This window comes from Diabrotica virgifera, chromosome 3, assembly GCF_917563875.1.
Source record: "Diabrotica virgifera virgifera chromosome 3, PGI_DIABVI_V3a".
NCBI lineage: Eukaryota > Metazoa > Arthropoda > Insecta > Coleoptera > Chrysomelidae > Diabrotica > Diabrotica virgifera.
In genome coordinates this window covers 218,633,614-218,653,790 of record NC_065445.1, presented here as the reverse complement: position 1 = coordinate 218,653,790, position 20,177 = coordinate 218,633,614, and the positions used below count along the sequence as shown (strand labels likewise).

The window sequence follows — 20,177 nt, the reverse complement described above, 5'->3', positions numbered from 1 at the left end:
TGATAATCGATTTTTTTTGTAAATAATTAGCTTGTACTTTAAACTCACTTCTAAGCTTTGAAAGAATTAAAAAAAATTATAAACACCGTAGCAATCCTATGTTTACTTTGCTGTTTCATAACTTTTTTGCAAATGGTTGCAAAAAAGTTTTGAAGCATTCATTTTTAAGATATTTGAAATGCGCATTTTAGCTATTTTTTAAAATTATAATATAATAAAAACTTTTTGAGAAACGTTAATTTGATTATAACTATTTTTTAAACATTTAAAGATTATGCAAAAAAATAAAAAATTATATTTTGTCGACAAAATGTTAAATAGGCTTCTCATCTTTATGAGATTTCAAAGTTTGATCAGTGTATCATAATTATTTTGGTTATTATTGCGACCGTAAATTATTAATTAACAATTGAATTGTTGCTAAAATATTCGTTCAATTTTCACCAGCTTTTGGAACTATAATCTAGACCAAGAAGGCTTTTAAGTCACCAAATTACTTAATTATTGGTAGATAATTACTTATCTAAAACTTTATTTGAAAATTAAAGATTTTGTTGGGACAATCTGCATTTTCCGACGAAATTTTTCATCGGAGCAGATCCGGAAAAACACGTCTCTATGCAGAATTTAATCACGGTGAATTTTTATTCGAGTATTTTTGTTGTAAAGTTAAAATCTTCGGAGTTATAGGGCAATAATTGAAAAAAAAACACGATTTTCGGGCGCCATTTTGTTTATAAAAAAAGTAGCACACTATCTGCGGACTTTGCATACCTATATTATTAATATATATAATCATAATCTTCGATTCCAGCAATAAAATTGCTGGTAAATAACTTTTCCCAAAAATGGCCTATTCTCCGATAATCAGCCCAGACTACATACATTAATCAAAATAAGTGTGCTTTTTCATTTTTAACTTCAAATATCTCGAAAACTAATGACTTTATCGTTACGAATGAAGAGTATATTATTTGCATGGAAAGTATTGGATAATCTAAAAATTATGCTAAAATAGCAGTTTCATCAGTGGCGTAGAATTTGGGAAGAGTCAACCATTCACTTTCCCCTGTCGTACGCCTCTGGTAGTAGCCAGGAACGATCATTTAACATCATTTAGTAGGGTGTACAGTGCCTACACTTTCTGCCAAGTATCACACTGCCAAGTATCACACAGATATGTCAAATTATTTTAAAGCATTCCTTTTTTTAATAATTTATTCTTTGTGCCCGGTACTATAAAACTATTTGCCATATCCTTATGGTACTTGGCAGAAAGTGTAGGTACTGTACACCCTACTAAATTATGTTAAATAATCGTTTGTGGTTAATACAAAAGGCGTACGACAGGGGAAAGTGAATGGTCGACTCTTCCCAAATTCTACGCCACTGATGAAACTGCTATTTTAACATAATTTTTAGATTCTCCAATACCTTTTATGTAAATAATATACTCTTCATTCGTAACGATAAGGTGATTAGTTTTCGAGATATTTGAAGTTAAAAATGAGAAGGCCCACTTATTTTGATTAACGTATTATGCTCCTTCGTTGGTAGCTTCAAATATCTCGAAAACTAATGGCTTTATCGTTACGAATGAAGAGTATATTTTTTACATAGAAAGTATTGGAGAATCAAAAAATTGCACTAAAATAGCAATTCGGCCAGTGGCGTAGAATTTGGGAGGGGTCAACCATTCACGTTCTCCCGTCGTACGCCTCTGGTAGTATCCAAAAACGTTTGTTTAACATAATTTAGTAGATTGTATAATACCAGCACCACTTACCAAATTTCGTGTTATTGTCCCATGCCTGTCAGGAAATATTCAAAAATAAATAAAATAAAAGTTTAACTTTGACACCCTGTATTTAGGTTATTATCAACTTTTGTACTAAAGTAAGTTAGCTTAAATCGACCTATTTTCACCTCAGCAATCTAAGGTTAAGCTATGGCCCATTCTTTACCAAACACCCTGTATAGGTAAATTCAGTGGCCCCTTTTATTTGAACAATATTCTCTCGTATCAAAATTTATTCAAAAGAAAATTAAAATTAAAAAAAAAATTTAAAAGTACGTTTTTCTCTTGTGATTTGTGAGATAGATTTTAGAAAAGTGAACGCCTCGTACAATGAAAATAACAATTTCTTTATTTATATATTTTTATTTTTTTTGTGCTTTATCCGACGAGCCTACACCACAAAAAGCGTCAAAAACGAGCATAATGGTCCTTAGATTTTGGTGAAGGCTCCCATGTTATTTCTTATGGGTGCATCCACCAAATCTAAGTTTTTAGTGTATATTATTTTTTAATGTATGCTCGTTCGAATTTAGTGCGTGCGCCAATGGAATGCTTCCACATGCGAATAACAAAACAAACATAAACAAACACGATCAGATGTGCTTTTTCTTTGCATTCACAGTTTTATGAAGTGGTTTTCAGTTGCATATTGTAAGTGTATTATTCTGCAAATATTTTTAATTACATAATTGTTTTTGGTGTAAAACATGGTATGATTTTTTATTAATTGTTTTGATTATTTCATTCATAGGAGATTCTGACCAATAGAAAGCTACAGAAATAAAAATTAAACTGAAAATTCCACACCTGTAATTTTGAACCAATCAAAATACGTTATTTTGACAGATCACCATGTCAACGGAGGTATTTTATCGGAAATTTTTTGCTCGTGGGGTACCCAACAGCGAATTATAGTGGAAATTTTTTGACGTTTACAATAACAGAACATTTTTGACAGACTGGTTTTTATTTGTTTACATAATTTAGTTTTGATTCATTTTCTTTCACTTGTAGTTACTCAAAACTTATGTAAAATTGAAGAATATACTATTTTCTATCTTGAAATGGTATTCCCATGCAACTACAATGAGTATAAATTACGAATTTGAAAGCCTAAATAATTGCTGACAAAGCTATGGCGCGCTATTAATCTGTTCATGCAGCTTTGGATTTTCAAATGCAAATTTGGTGTGGAATTTTCTTACCGAATACCACGCGAAGTCAAATTAATATCCGGAAATTTTTTTTTTATCATGAATATTTTTAGAAAATTTTCAAAATATTCATGATCTCAAAAAAATTTCCGGAAATAATTTGACCTCTAGTGGTATTACTAGTGATTATTTTTGATAATATCCCGTCGTCAAGTATATTACGTCAGATGCCCTTCGTTGCTACGAAAAAATACATTCATTGGCATTAATGACAATTAATGTTTTAAAAATTATAAAAGTGATGATTTTCAACCGTCAAATATTTATAACAACTGTATGTTTATTTGTACTAATTTGTACTTACATAAATAAATTACAATACAATTTTGGTTTTGAACAGTTTTATTCATGAAATATTCGCAGAAAATTGCACTCGATCTCTAAAATTATTATCGAATTTTTGCCCTCGTGACACTTTGATATAATTTCACTCTCGTTCGGGTCGTGAAATTAAAACTGTCAAAGTGTCACTCGGGAAAAATTCGATAATTTTAGAGCTCTTGTGCAACTACTACTGATAATTTTTAGGTACTTTATATTTATAGTAGGGGAGGAAAGTATGCTAAATGTGCAGTTACAAGAGCGTTATGATGACCTATTGGGTTGTGAAGATTAGGTCCTAAAACCAAAAAAGTTAAGTTAGGTTTTCCATTATAGTGGGGACTTTCCATTTTTTAATTTAAATTTCCATTTCTAACAATCGTTTTTTCCGATTATAGCGCCATCTATCCATAATTCGAAAAAATGTCTCGAATAAAAGTTACATACTTATTTTTATGCAAAGAATCCAAACCTGCAATACAAAATGGGGGTTCCTATTTAAGATTTTAAAGTAACCCCCCACTCCACCTCGGTGGGGTCGTGTTTGGTGCCATTCGATAGATTTTTCAAAAATATTGAATACGGGTATTTTCCAATTTTTCGATCTGATGTTCATTTCGCGAAATATCGCCGGGTTCGTATTTAAAATTTTAAATTTACCGCCCACCCCTCTCCGTGCGGGGTCGTGTTTAGTATCATTCGATAGATTTTTGAAAAATATTGAGCACGCATTTTTTAGCTTTTAGATCTATCGTTGATTTCGCGAAATATGCGCTTTTCTCTTGGGAAAATTTGTGACACCCATTTTCTTACGCCCCGCTCAAATCGTCAGATTTTTTAAATATACACTGTTTTGCTAGTGTTACCAACTTACCTTATCTTAATCTGACGATTTCGAGTTTTTTTAAGGATAGATTTTTTTTCGGAGCCCCCTTAACGAACTCCCCTGTACTGATCCAAAATGGTAACGGTTCATTTACAGGGTACAAATGTGATAATCTGACGCGCTCGAGTATCTGCAAAAATTTCCGCTTGGGCTCCCCAACCATTAGGTATACATCAATTTCTATATTCAACAATTTTCATTTATTTTTTCTGATTTTTTTGTTCAATTATTTTGCAGAATGGAAAGCGATAGCGATAGCACAGAGTTCAATATTGAAGAGTCTGAAACTGATTCAACATGTTCAGCTCTGAGTTCTAGTTCCGACTAGAAGCACTAGCACTATATTTTATCTTTGTTGCCCTATGAAATACAAACGGACGAGAAGGTATTGCTGCAGATAAATATATAAACTTAATATTTATAGAAGCGAGAGGTACTCTCGAGCTCCCGAGGTTTGGAATGATATTGATCAAGACCAAATGTCTCGTTGATGTGAACACGGCTTAGAAGTAAAGGCGGAAACACGCGCAACTGACGCGTATTGTATTTATTTATTTTTGCTACTTTAATGATGTTAATTTCTTACGTTATACTAATAAAAACGTTTTGTACTTAATATAAAAGTACATGTCCCTTTTATTATCGAAGATGAGCGAATGAATAAAAAAAATGTTAAGAAAACCTAAGGCTACAATAGTAATTTTAGTATTATAAAAGTGCTAGAATATTTCACAGGGTGTTTGAGAAATCAACTTTAAGAAATAAACACAGTTTGATTGGTACATCCAATATAAAATGATAATTTACCTGTCTAGCAAGCAACAACATTATTACAGAGATATTTTTAAAGGATAAATTTATGGCATATTAAAAAATCACTCAAATCGGACGACAGATTTAGGAAATTCGAGACATCAAAAATGTCCTAATTTTAAGGTGGTGCATTAATTTTGTTGCTTAGTGTATATCATTGACGAGGTACAGTGTTATGGGAGACCCTGTATATTGTTGTTCTGAAGCTATTTCCTTGTGACATTTTTATGATTAATTATTTATATGGGAAATAAGCCACAATTAAAATGAAAAAAATAATTTTATTAACGTTTCGACGCCCAAATCGGGTATATTGGTAACTAATTTTAAAATATAAAGCTTGCGCCTCGTTTTTGTGTAAATAACTTTTTTTGGAATCTTCTCAAATAACGTGATAGTCACAAAAGTTTATCACCCTGTACAGATCTACTTATAAGAACATATACATGAAAGAACTAAACAATTAAATAAATATACAATTGTACAGCAATATCTGAAACAGCAAAAGTCACCAGTTAGCAAACCAAGCAGAGGGGACTACAGTTGAATGAGTTGGTGCAAAAAGTAAACATCCATTTACAATGCATTATGCACAAAATCAGTGGTTTAAAATGTTTTTCTATTTTAAAATCAATTTTTTGTCTCTTCCTTCTTATAGTCCAGAGTAATAAGGATTTTCTCGGGACACTCAAAGATCCAGGTAACTGACTACTTTTTTAGTTATTGTAAACCTATAGGAAGAAAACCTACCTGTTTCCTGTCTAAAGTTCGCGTCCGTTTTTTAATTATTAACAATTTAGGGCAAAAATTGCGATTTGTTCGATTTTTTGCACTCCATTCAAAAGCTAAATAGTTGACATAAAATTACAAAATTTAGATTTTTCGAACATTGAGAAACCTTCAAAATGCCGATTTTTGAAAGCTAAAAGTTAATGTGTTGCTACGCAAACTGCAAAATAAGTGAAAATCGTTATTTGTTAATAACTTTTACTAAGACTACCTTAGAACTTTAGTGTTTCACCCAAAGTTCGGTACTGGCGTACTTAACAAACCTTCAAAATTTGAGACCGATCCATTAATTAGTTTAAGAGTTATTCTATTTGTTTATCCCAGAGACCTTTATTTTGCAATAAGATAAGACAGAAAATAATGAAGATAGGGCAATCCTGAGTATGCCAAATGAAAGTAGAAGAGTGATAGTATCAAAATGTATTAAAAAAAAAGATAAAAAGAATAATTATTCTAGTCAAAAATCCTAAAGCCAAATTTTTGAAATTTTGTAGTTCATAAACATTTAGAATAACTTTAAAAATGTTGTCCGTAGAAACAATCTTTTTATATATTCGAAAAGATAACATTTTAACACGATTTCTCAAATAAAAAAATTTAGCCTGTGTTCATTTGAGACAAAGTTAGCCATATGCTTTTTTAATTCACAGCTAATTTGTTTATAATAATTAAGGAATCTCATTAATGCCATTTTAAAGAATGGGATTTGTATTTTTAGTTAAAAAATTTGCACAAACATTGTACCTTCATAGCACCTTCTACGATTTTTCAAAAATGCAGTTCAAACGATTACTTACTAGGGGGAATCTACAAATCCACCGAGTTAAAATACCGAAAAAGCAATTTCAAACGAATATAATTTTCTGTATCTCCGGATCAACTCAATGGATTTTGATCTTTCTTTTTTTTAATTTGTATGTAATTTCTACGTATATTACAAATATGCAATTTGTTTATAAATTTATTAATTAATAAACAGTCTAATTTGTTTAAACAATTCTTGAAAAAAATATTTTTTTTTACACAAATCTATTTTTTTAATCATAGTATCATTAATGATCATAGAACAAGTTAAAATACACTTTAATAAATAAATGATGTTTATTAGATAATTATTTATTGAAGATAATTCATTTATTAAAGTATACCTTAACTTTTTCTATGATTAATAACGATAGTATGATAAAAATCATGGATTTTTGGGAAAAAATTATTTTTTCAAAAATTCTTTAAACAAATTAGACTGTTTATTAATTAATAAATGTCTAGACAAATTGCATATTTGTAATGTACAGAAAAATTAAATACAAATTAAAAAAAGAACGATCAAAATATATTCAGTAGATCCCGAGATATAGAAAATGATAGTATGTAGTTTTAAGTTGCCTTTATTAGTTTTTGAACTCGTGCATTTGTCGGCTCCCAGCTTCCCCTTCACCCACCACGACTAGTCACCAATTGAACTACATTTTTAAAAATTCGTGTAAAATACAAGGTTTTCTAATATGTAAAATTATTTTTTCTACGGACATTATTTTTGAAGGTATTATAAATGTTTATAAACTACAAAATTTCACAAATTTGGCATTAGGATTTTTGACTATATTAGATAATTTTTTATCTTTTTTTAGCACATTTTGATAGCATCAGTTTTCTACTTTCATTTGGCATACGCAGAATTGCTCTATCTGCATTATTTTCTGTCTTATGTCATTGCAAAATAAAGACCTCTGGGATAAACAATTAGAACAACTCTTAAACTAATTAATGGATCGGTCTCACATTTTGAGCGTTTATTAAGTACCCCAATACCCAACTTTGGGTGAAACACTAAAGTTCTAAGGTAGTTCTAGTAAAAGTTATTAACAAATAACGATTTTCACTTATTTTTCAGTTTGTGTAGCAACAAGTTAACTTTTTAATTTTCAAAAATTAAAAATGTTCTTTTTAATTTTAATTTTTCTTTTTAATTTTCAAATTCGAAATTTGAAGGTTTTTAATGTTCTAAAAAAATTAAATTTTGTAATTTCATGTCAACTATTTAGCTTTTGAATGGGGTGTAAAAAATCGAAAAAAATCGCGATTTTTGCACTAAGAAAAAACGGACGCGAAGTCTAGGCAGGAAACAGGTAGGTTTTCTTCCTGTAGGTCTACATTAACTAAAAAAGTAGTCAGTTACCTGGATCTTTGAGTGTCCCGAACATGGTCTATTTCTAGCTTATTACCCTGGAGTATTACCCAATCAAGGAGGAAGCAGAAATAAATTTTAGTGTGAAACAGGTAACGAATAAAAAACCGAAAAACCTTTGAAACCCGAGAGATATGACAACGTCGCGTAACAAAAATTTTCGATTGGTCTGACCTTGGCGGTTTCAGATATTTCTGTCGATTTATACATTACACCAAAAATTACGCTTCTTTTTCGACTTACCCTCAACTTCTTTGAAATCTTTTAAAGAAAGCTGAATTAGCAGTCCAGCTATGCAGTCCCTAACTAGTATTTCACATTTGGTTTTGATTTTTTGTAGTTCTTCAGGTTTGCAGTGCGCTTTGAGTTTTTGTAATTCGGCTATTCGTTGTTGCCTATTATCGGGTGCGGGGAGAGCGGAATCTACTAAATCGTTTTGACAGATATTATTGGAGGTATTTTGAGATTTGTCTTCTTCGTTGGTATTACGGTCCTCTGAAAAGAAAATGATATTAAACAATAAAATTTGCAAAATTTTACTTAGTCCAGGAAGCCACTGCACATCCGCTAGGAAAAATATTCTGATTCGTTTTTTTTGCACAATCTTACTCAAAAAGGACCCCTTTTAATAAATTTGCATGTTATAAGGACCAAAAGTGCGTCAACATTAAAATTTGTTTACACAATATTTTTTTTAAATAAATTGCAAAAATCGATCTTTTTGCCCCGGACAAAGTCCGGGATCTTTTTTTGGGGGTTTTGGCTCATTCTGAACAAAAAAAGTTTCTACTAACTTTTCTCTAAGATGCACCGCTTTCGAGTTATAAACGATTTAAGTTATCAAAAAACGAAAATAGCCATTTCAACTCCAAAAAACAATGTGAAAAAATGAAAATTTTGATATTTCCAAATAGTGCAGTCACTGAAGGTTTTCATCCCCGATTTCCTTGAACCTCTATCGATTTTCATGAAAATTGGTGAGTAATTAGAGGATACCTCAAGGAACAAAGGTGACATTATGCCAACTTGCGCTGGTATCCTGGGGGTGGATGCCACCACTTCTCGGAGGTGAAAATTATTCTATTAAAAATGATACCATAAATCGATAGAGGGAGAAATTCTAAGCAAAATTTGTGATATAAATTTATTAATATAAGTCAATACTTTTTGAGTTATGACATCAAAAATTTTATTGTTTCGTAAACAATGCATGTTTTAAAGCGGTTTTTCACGTATAACTCAAAAACTATAAGTTTTCATAAAAAAAAGTTAATATTACAGAAATTGAAGATAATAAAAAACTGAATATACTGCTCACTTAAAAATCTAAACTGATGTTAATTCAAAGTGAGTTATGGGCAATTGAATATACATATATATTTTTCGACGAGTACTCAAATCTAAGTATTAAAGCTTAAATAACGGGAAAACTATGGATTTTATAAAATATATCTTCTAACATTTGTCAAAGTAATTTGGAATACCTATGAAATAAGCTCTATAAGAAGTTAATATCATCAAAATTAAGTAGGTTATGATAAAAATAAAAGAATACTTTCGAATTTTTTAGGAAAAAGTGAAAAATAAAATATACGCCATTTCCACAAAAACTAAAATTATTAGTAATACTTACAAGAATTTCTATATATGTACTAGCATAATTAATGATTTCAACAATTTTGACCGGTTTATAATGCATATTTTTGAAAAAAAAGATAATTTAAAAAAATCAGAATTTTTAAAATTATCATAAGTTTCATATGCTTTTGATAATAACTCCAGAAATGCTTAATATAAGTAAAAAATGATATGTAACCAAATTTTAGTTTCTTCTGTATCAAATATTTTCCCTTTTTTGCCAATTCTGTAGGGTTCTGTAGGTTAAATTTTTCTGTGAGAACCGTGTTACCGGGGCCATTTAACCTTTTATTAAAAAAAGGGTTTAAAAGATTAAATCTAACATGAGTTAATAGCCCTTGATATTAAATTTCAAATGGGCTTTAGGTAACAATATCATTTTTCGGAAAAATTCTTATAAGATAAATTTTGAAAAAAAAATTGTAGCATAACTATTAATGCTATTAACTTGTTCGGGGGCTCGTTTGATAGATATATCTAAGTAATGTGCAACATTTTTCCGTTATTTAAGCTTGAATACTTATATATGGGTACTCGCCGAAAAAAAATATACGTTCAATTACCTATAACTCACTTTTAGTTAACATTAAAAGGTTGTTCTAGTAAGGAGTTTATTTCATTTTTTATTAACTTCAATTTTGGCAACTTTTTTGTGATACTTTATAGTTTTTGAATTACTGATGAAAAATCGGTTAAAAACATGCATTTTTCTCACTAAAAATTAAAATTTTTGATCTTTAATAACTCAAAAAGTCTTGTTTTATTTTAATAAATTTACATTACAAATTTTGCTTAAAATTTGTCCCTCTATCAAATTATGGGGTTATTTTTTATAAAATAGTTTTCACCCCCGAGAAGGGGTAGCATCCACCCCCAGGGTAAAAGCGCAAGTTGACACAATGTCACCTATATTCCTTCAGGTATCTTCTAACCACTCACCAATTTTCATGCAAATCGATGGAGGTTCAACGAAATCGGAGGTAATAGTTCATATCCACCTTCAGTGGCTGCACTAAAAGGTCACAAATATTTTTCGAATATCCATCAACAAAATTCTGAAGCATTTTAGTTTATAGCAATAATTTAAACATTAGTTTCTTAATTTTTAATCAAGCGCGTGTTAACGCTCGGAGTGAATACTCAGCATGAGTATTTAAAGTATGTGAGTATTAAAAACTAAAAAACTAAGGTTTAAGTTAAAAAAACACAAAAAAAATAAATAAAAAAAGAATAATAACAAATAAATAAAAAATAATAGAAAACAAAAAAAAAAATAATAAGAAATAAAAAAAAAAAATAATAAATAACAACAAAAAATAATAATTATATACATGTTTATATCAGGGCCGTAACTACGATGTTGGGGGCCCCGGGGCAAACGTGACCTAGCAGGGGCCCCACCGGGGAGTTTGGAGTTTACCCCCAGCGGAATGGGGGTTCCGGAAAAATGTTTGATATTTAACCCCTTGAAAACTCATTTTAATGCATTCCATGACTGAAGCTAAATAATTTTTCAAGTACCATCAATATAACATCTGTTTTCATAAAAAATATACTATAATTTTAATTACATTGTTCGACTATAATGTGGTTCCTTTCACGTACCAAGATGTAGTCTCGGGTAAATTGGTTAAGACAAAGTAGCTCGAACCGGGGGCCCCTATTCCGGTTGCATTTTAGTTTTTATTTCGCCAAAATGACCAATTTACTCAGTAACAATTTATATCTTTACGAAAGGTCTCGGGGGCATCAGGATAGCCCGGGCCTCCTCTTCCAATGGCATTTTAGGTTTTTTTACGCCGAAATAACTAATTTCCTAAGTAATAATTTAAATTTTTTATGTTAAGGTCTCGGGGGCCCCTGCTTATTCCCCTCAACTGTATGTTGAGGTCTAGGGTGCCACAGTAAGGTCTTTTTAAAATTGTGTCATTTGAAAATATTTCATTGGAATCGGCTTTTAAAATACATATTTTTATTTTCCTTGTTAAAATCTATGCACGGCCAACCAAACGAGGGCCCCAGCGGGGCCCACCTTGGCCGGGGGCCCCGGGGCACTACCCCGGTTGCCCCAATGGTAGTTACGGCCCTGGTTTATATAGCACATAGTAATCAAAATAACTACAAATGTAAATAAATATTGAAATGTAAATCATTGTTATCACGATAGATAGTATGATATAAACCAGGGGTCTCCAAACTTTCCAGCCTTAGGGCCATACTGATTACTCCTGTAAGTTCCGAGGGCCAAGATGGCAACACTGCATATTATTAATTTTCCTGTATTTAATTTTTTCCCGTAAAATAACGAATAATTTAATTTTTTGTAAGTGTGGTAAGCTGTCAACATTATTAAGTATGTCAAATATTCACCTATTTTTGATATATTTTAATTTAATACAAGGTAGACATAAACAAACAAAATATTTCCACCAGTGGAAATCTCCAATCTCTCCCGAGATTGTCCACTAATAACATAATTATTCTTTCTACTATTTTTCAACGCCATCGTTAGAAATTGTCACAAACACATTTAACTATCCGAAATAATAAGAAGTCTGAAAAATAATAGCCGCAAATCACTTAAGTGTTACGCCCCTGATAACTGGGAGGAGACTAAAGACCTAAGCCAGTAAGCAATTTTGGGTTTGTGCGCTCTGCCAAGTTAGCTGGCGATGACAATAGTGGCGTAACTACAAGTCAGTTCCTATGAAACTGTTGTGAAATAAAATAGGGCGTACCTCCTTAAAACAAGTTTGTGCGTGTAACAGTATTTTGATTTGATTTGAATTGTTGCTTTTGTGTGTGATTTAGTAGAATGGAAAAGAAGCGAAAAATTGATAGTGAATGCAGAAAATTCAAAGATCAGTGGAACATTCATTATTTCGTAATTGAGTCCAGTAACAAGGCGCTATGTTTGATTTGCAATGAAAGCATAGCCGTTCTCAAAGAATATAACATGAAACGTCATTATGAAACAAAACATTCTCAAAATTACTCAAAATATACAGGAATTGTGCGGACAGAAAAATTCGAAGCTTTGAAGTGCGGATTGAAATCGCAGCAATCTTTATTTACAAAAGTCAAAACTGAACAAGAGGCGGCAACTCGTGCCAGCTTTCGTGTGGCTCTTGAAATTGCAAAACGTGGAAAACCATTCACCGATGGAGAAATGATCAAGGAATGCATAATTGCAGTAGTCGCAGAAATGTGCCCTGAAAAGGTAAATTTATTAAAAACTGTCAGTATGTCAGCAAACACTGTGGCTCGAAGGGTACAAAACATCGCTGAAAATATATCCTCTCAACTGTTCGACAAAAATGGACATGTTGAGTGGTTTTCTTTGGCCTTGGATGAGTCAACGGATGTGTCAGATACTGCTCAGGTGTTGATTTATATTAGAGGAGTAGATAAAAGCTATGAAGTGCACGAAGAACTTCTTGATATGTATAGTATTCATGGCACAACTACTGGTATCGATATTTTTAAAGGAGTTGAAATGGCCATTAATAAAAAGAACCTTCGATGGAAAAACTTGAAATGTATTACAACTGATGGAGGCAAAAACATGAGTGGGAAAGATAAAGGAGTGGTCGCTCTTGTGTCAAAGGCTGTAGAAAATGACGGCGGCTCAAAACCATTAGTCTTACATTGTATCATTCATCAACAGTCTTTGTGCGGAAAATGTTTGGATATGTCTGACGTTCTGAAACCAGTCATATCAACTGTTAATTTCATCAGATCTTTTGGGCTGAATCACCGACAATTCCGACAATTTATTGCAGAGATTGGAGAAACAGACTTACCTTATCATACTGCCGTACGCTGGCTTAGTTGTGGGAAAGTCCTTCAGCGCTTTTTTGAACTTCGAGCAGTGATCGAAATTTTTTTGAATGAAAAGCACCGCCCTCTTACTGAATTACAAAACAACGCATGGCTATGGAAGTTAGCATTCTATGTTGATTTGACAAAACATGTGAACGAACTGAATTTGAGATTGCAAGGAGAAAACCAGCATCTTCCTGATTTATACACTAATATCAAGTCATTCCGGATGAAATTGATACTGTTTCAATCACAACTACGAAGTAAATGTTTTTCACATTTTAAAACATGTGAAATATTCAGCCACACTACTGAGACTGAGTTTCCTATCGATTTTGCAATCGAAACTTTGAGTGCTTTGAAGATAAATTTTGATACTCGTTTCTCGGACTTTGATGCCATTGCGAATCAAATTAAGATTTTTCAGAATCCTTTTGATGCTGACATTGAAACCCTAGCCCCGGAACTTCAAATGGAAATGATTGATCTTCAGTGCAGTGATATAATTAAGAACAAATATGAAAACTCATCTTTGTTGGAATTTTATAAGAGTCTTCCACTGACACAATTTGATAATTTGCATAAATTTGCTCGTGGGCTGTTTTCCGTTTTTGGTACTACTTATTTGTGTGAGAAAACCTTCTCCAAAATGAAGTACACAAAAAATGTATACAGATCTAAATTAACTGACGAGCATCTTAAATCTCTTTTAATAATTGGTACAAGTAAAATTAGTCCACAACTACAAACTATTGTCGGTGGAAAATCTCAATTACATACATCTCATTAGCATTTCATATGTCATGTTTGTTATAAGGTATGTGTTGTTCATTACTTACAATGTATAAAATGTTAGTTGGATTCATTTCAATAATTTGTTAGTTATTATATGCTGAAGTTAAATTTACTGCATAAATTATACATGTCTACTCATTACCATTCTGTGTTTCTTTATCCAACTTATCACAAACATTTTATTTGCTATAAAAAATATTAAGGAGTTTTCAATTATGTCTCCGCGGGCCGGACAAAATCTGTCTGCGGGCCGGATGTGGCCCTCGGGCCGTAGTTTGGAGACCCCTGATATAAACCATAGTCAATGTTTGTAAATATGTCTCTAGAGCAAAATAAGTTCGGCTAATGGATTAAGTCCACAGTCAAGAAAAAGTCCACAGTCCACAGTCAAGTACACACACACAAGGTTTAAGTTAATATAATAATATTCATATATGAACTAAAATGCTTCAGGATTTTGTTAATTGATATTCGAAAAATATGTATGACCTTTGGCAACACCAAAATTTTCTTTTCTTCACATTGTTTTTCGGAGTTGAAAATGGCGATTTTTGCGTTTTTTCATTTTTTAAATCGTTTATAATTCGAAAACGGCGCATTTTAGAGAAAAGTTACTAGAAACCTTTTTTGATCAAAATAATTCAAAACCCAAAAAATACCGAATTTTGAAATTTGTTAAAAAAATTGTTTAAACAATTTTTGACGTATTTTTGGATCTGGCAACATGCAATTTTGTTAAAAGGATTAAAAGGATAAAAGGATTCGGTTTTAGTAAGATTGTGCAAAAAAACCGAATCAGAATATTTTTCTTAGCAGATGCGCAGTGGCTTTCTGGACTAACTCAAGTTTAATTACTCTGAAGTTTGATATTAAAAATTGAACAGAGAATTTGTTAAATATTTAGTCCAGAGAAATAAGATTTTTCTCGTGACACATCCCCCTCCAGGCCGAAACCAAATTTTTTGTATATGGACATCTATATTAATACCCTATATGTTTCCTGCAGCCGATTTTGATGATATACAAACATAGTTATAAACAAATGAAGATCAAAAAACGCTAAATTTTCGCTGTTTTCGTCTATTACTAAAAAGTGAAGCATTCTAAATAATTTTGAGAATAATGATCTTATAAATCATATAAAAAACTTCAATATGGCGTTCGCTGAATATGTCTATGCTTATTTGTTGCTTAGAAAATTGCAAAATAAGTCATAAATTTTGAGATTTTATAAATGTTTGTATCTTATGTAAAAATTAAGTTAGAACTTTCTTATTACACGGAGTGTTGAAACTTCTTATGTTTAAATTATATTTTAAATTTCAAAGCAATTGATCAAATAGTTTAAAAGTTATTTAATTTGTTTATCTCAATTTCATTTTTTTGCAACACTATAAGTAAAAAAATTATGAGGTTACAGTAATTCTTCTGACAGTTTATGAAAGAAGAACATTTATTCTATTAACTTAATAAAAAAAAAATGACAAAAAGCAATTTTAAACACTGTAAAATTAATTTAAAAAAACATGTCGATTTTTTGCTTACTTAAAACTAATTTGAATAACTTTTTAACCGTTACCCGTAGAAAAATTATTTTTTCATATTTAGAAAGACTGAATTTTTATACATATTCAGAAATAAAAACAATTGTCCTAGGACAATTAGCCCCCCCTTTTTAATTCACATATTCTTGCAAAATAATTTTGCAATATTTAGAAATACTTTCTGTCATTTTTTTAAATTAACTTAATAGTGTAAGTTTTCTCCTTCCATAAACTATCGAAAGTATTACTGTAACTTCATCATATTCTGACTTATAGTGTTGCAAAAAAATTAATTTGAGGAAAACAAATTAAATAACTTTTAAACTATTTGACCAATTGCTTTGAAATTTGGGGCATGATTTAAGCATTGGAATTCTCAGCATTTCGTGTAATAAGAAGGTTCTAAGTTAATTTTTACATAAGTTATGAATATTTATAAAAACTTAAAATTTATGATTTTTTTTTGCAATTTTCTAGGTAACCAATAAGGAAAGACATATTTAGCGAACGCCATATTGAAGTTTTTTTATACGATTTATGAGTTTCGTACTCTGAAATTTGTTTAAAATGCTTAACTTTTTGGTAATAAACGAAAAAAGCGACAATTTACCGTTTTTGATCTTCATTTGTTTATAACTATGTATATATCATCAAAATCGGCTGCAGGAAACATATAGGTTATTAATATAGATGTCCATACTACTCAAAAAATTTGGTTTCGGCCTGAAGGGGGTTGTGTCACTAACAGGATATTTTTTTCCTTATTTCTCTGAATTAATTGTACGGATTTCGGCAAAAGTTTTGCCAATGCTTTTAAAGCTCAAAGCGTTGGCAAATATTTTGGCGAAATCTTGCATTCTCACACATTTCATACAGCTTAAAAGATAGAAACCGGCTTTATCGAGTCGTTTGTCGTTTATCACCATTAGAACTACGTCCTAAACCTCAATAAATTTCATTTGCATATCTCAACCGGTTTTAAAGCAATAAATAAATCGTTAGTGTGTAAGAAACATTTCAACACTCCCTATCTTGACAACGAAGCATTTGCGGACATATGTTTATAAAGAAAACTGTCATTAATTTTTCATGCATAATTAATCTTTAAAGTTTGCCATACTTATTTAAAAACACCCTGTATTTATTGATGAAAAACATGGGTAGTTGTTAAAGTACCTAATTTTTTTATGGTCTAATATAAGCGAATGAATAAAAAAACAGAATGTTTAGAAAATATGAGGCTATAGTTGGGTTTTAATTTCAGTATTTCATAAATGCTAGAATATTCCACAGGGTACTAAGAACTTTGAGAAAAAACACAGTTTGCTTCGTATAACTGGTATTCAATGAAAAGTTACCTGTTTAGCAACAATTTTATTACAACGATATTGTTAAAGAATAAGGCTATAACATATTAAGGAAATCACTTAAATCGGACAACAGGTTTGGGAAATTCGAGACATCTAAAATGACCCATTTTAAGGTGGTGCGTTAATTTCTTGGAGAACTGTATTATATTGTATATGTAGGTACAGATAATCCAAAGATATTACAGTATAATTAAAAAGTTAATATTAGTCTCCCATTTTATACCGCTAACGCGGCTTTGGGATTATAGAATGGTAGTCTGCTATCTCTAGGGCCTACGATACAAGAGGAATGCAAAAGAAGGCCCGTGCTACGCTTCAACCGCCTATTATTACCCCTGGTTTTACCCAACGTACTCATTTTATTGTACTCGATGCATCGAGTACAACATACCACTGGTTCTTGCATTTGTCGATTACGAGAAGACTTTTGATTCTGTATAGTTTGAAACAGTACTGGAAGCCCTAAAGCAAAGTCGAATCCATTACAGGTACACGTCACTGACGTCACTAATCAAAAACATCTATAAGAATGCCACATCAAGTATACGACTACACGAAGACATAAAAATCAGCTTAGGTCGAGCAGTAAGACAAGGAGACAATATTTCATCAAAATTGTTCACATCAGCTCTAGAGTCATTATTTAAGAACACTCAAGGCAAGATATGGGCATCAATATAGATAGAAAAACATCATCTCAGGTTTGCAGATGATGTTGTTTTACTCTATGTATTAATTCTATAATACATTTGCTTAAAAGTCTGTCTGAGAGAGCAGCATTGTGTGTGTGTGTGTTTGGCATCAGACAAAGTCTATTTGCCACAGACTATAACGTAAAAAAGATCAAATGTCTACTTTCGTCCTAATCACAAAATTAACTAATATGTCATAGACTCTTTTATTAAATGAAGCAAGGAGTGCTGAAATATTTACTGGAAGAGGAAATTTTATATTATTTAATTCCGTCATTAGTTCCAATGTTTCAAGTGTATATTTAGTGCAGTCGAAAAATATATGGTTTAAGTCGCCTATTGACATGTTATTGCAAGAACATAAAGGCGAATCTATTATATTTATTTTGTGTAAGTGTGCCGGGAAACGACCATGATGTAATTTCAACCTAGTAATGATTGAAGAATATCGTCTGGATACAGGGAAGGTGAGATGAGGAATGTTCTTTGGCAAATCTCTATGTATCCTATAATAGTGACTTTGCGATTTTTCACTAATACTTGTATATAATGATTCCCAATCGCTTCTGATTTTATTTCTGAAAATCGCTAAAAGATCGTTTGCGTCTGTTTCATAGATAATATTCTCTAAATGGCAAGCGTCCTTAGCTGCTATATCTACATGCTCATTGCCAATAATACCAGCGTGTCCTTTCACCCAAATGAAACGAACTTTTCTGTCAAGCTTTCCCAGATATTGAATAATTTTCCTTATGTCATATATTATAATGTTCATATAATGTTTTGTTGGATGAGAAAGTAATGCCAATAGTACTGACTGAGAATCTGTCAAAATAGCAATTTTCTGAACCTGATTTTCTAAGCACCATTGCAGCGCTCTTTTAATTGCTAATGCCTCGGCTATAAAGATAGAAGTAAAGTCCGCCACACGATGCAGCTGTGTATGACCAGTGCATGGTACATAAAAGGCAAAACCCGAGCTGTCCCTAGTCTTTGATCCGTCTGTGTATACTGCAACTTCATTATCCTGTGCTCCCAAAATGGATTTCAAGATCTCATTATTTAAGGATGATAAATTTGAATACTCAGGAAATATGACCCTCGGTTTAACAATTAAGGTGTCATATTTGCATTCGTAAAGTGGGTATTTACTGTGGTTATGAATCCACTTTTCATAGGGGTAGGTATCAATACAAGCATCAACCAAAGGAGGGGAACCTTTTTTTGACCAGTAACGATTGGTGAGATTTTCAATATTAACTAAGTTAATATTATTAGACAAATACACATTACATGACCTATATTTAACCATATGTTTTGCAGCTAAATACTGTCTACGAAGATATAAAGGAGGTTCTTGTGCTTCAGCAAGAATTGCATGATTTGGTGATGACAACATCGCGCCCAAGCATAACTTAAGTGCTTTAGCTTGGATGCGATCCAATATGTTTAAGTTACTGGTAGAAGCTGATCCGTATAATGTACACCCATAATCCACAATCGATCTTATGTAAGCTCTATAGAACATGAGAGACGTATTAGGGTGAGCTCCCCAACTTTTTCTGCATATAACTTTGAGTAAATTTAAACCTTTCTCACATCTTTGCTTAATATAGCTAATATGATTGGTCCATAGCAATTTACTATCCAGGACAATGCCTAAATACTTTTATAACTAGTAACTGAAGGAATAGTATAATCATCGATAGTAATAAAATCTTGTGTCCGTAATCTGTGCCTAGTAAAGCACAGTTGAACCGATTTATCAGACGATGTACTAAAACCAGAATAGGAAAGCCACCTCTTTAAACAACTCACAGCATGGTTCATTTTTTGCAAACAGCGATCATATGTCTTATGGGTGACATATAGACAAATATCGTTCGCGTACTGTATTATTTTAATATTGTCATCCAACAGATCATGCAAATCAGCTGTATATATATATTAAAATGTAAAGGACTTAGAATAGATCCTTGAGGCAGACCATTGTATATAACGCGTGGTCCATGTAATATGTTATTGTGGTCTCGAACATATATTTTTCTATCCTTGAACATTTACAAGATATTGGTTGATACTTTGGCATTAATACCCATTTGAATCATTTTCTTCATCAAAATATTCAAATCTACCACATCATATGCTCCTTTTAAATCAATAAATAAGCAGAAAAAGTATTCATTTTTTGAAAAACAAATTTGAATATCGGTCACTAAATTTGTTACAGCGTCTATAGTTCCATGACCTCTCCGAAATCCATATTGCGCACTCGGTAATAAAGCGTTACTTTCAACAAAATGTTCT

At 31.6% G+C, this 20,177-nt stretch overlaps 1 protein-coding gene across 6 annotated transcripts in view; it reads right to left on the bottom strand.

Moving 5' to 3' along the window:
• The window catches only part of LOC114331344 (uncharacterized), a 215,110-nt gene that overhangs the window by 61,407 nt on the left and 133,526 nt on the right, over positions 1–20,177 (bottom strand). For all 6 annotated transcript variants that reach the window (XM_050647270.1, XM_050647268.1, XM_050647269.1 and 3 more), the window contains exon 4: positions 8,253–8,504. In XM_050647270.1, coding sequence (XP_050503227.1) covers positions 8,253–8,504 — 252 coding nt within the window. The remainder of the gene's footprint in view (positions 1–8,252; positions 8,505–20,177) is intronic.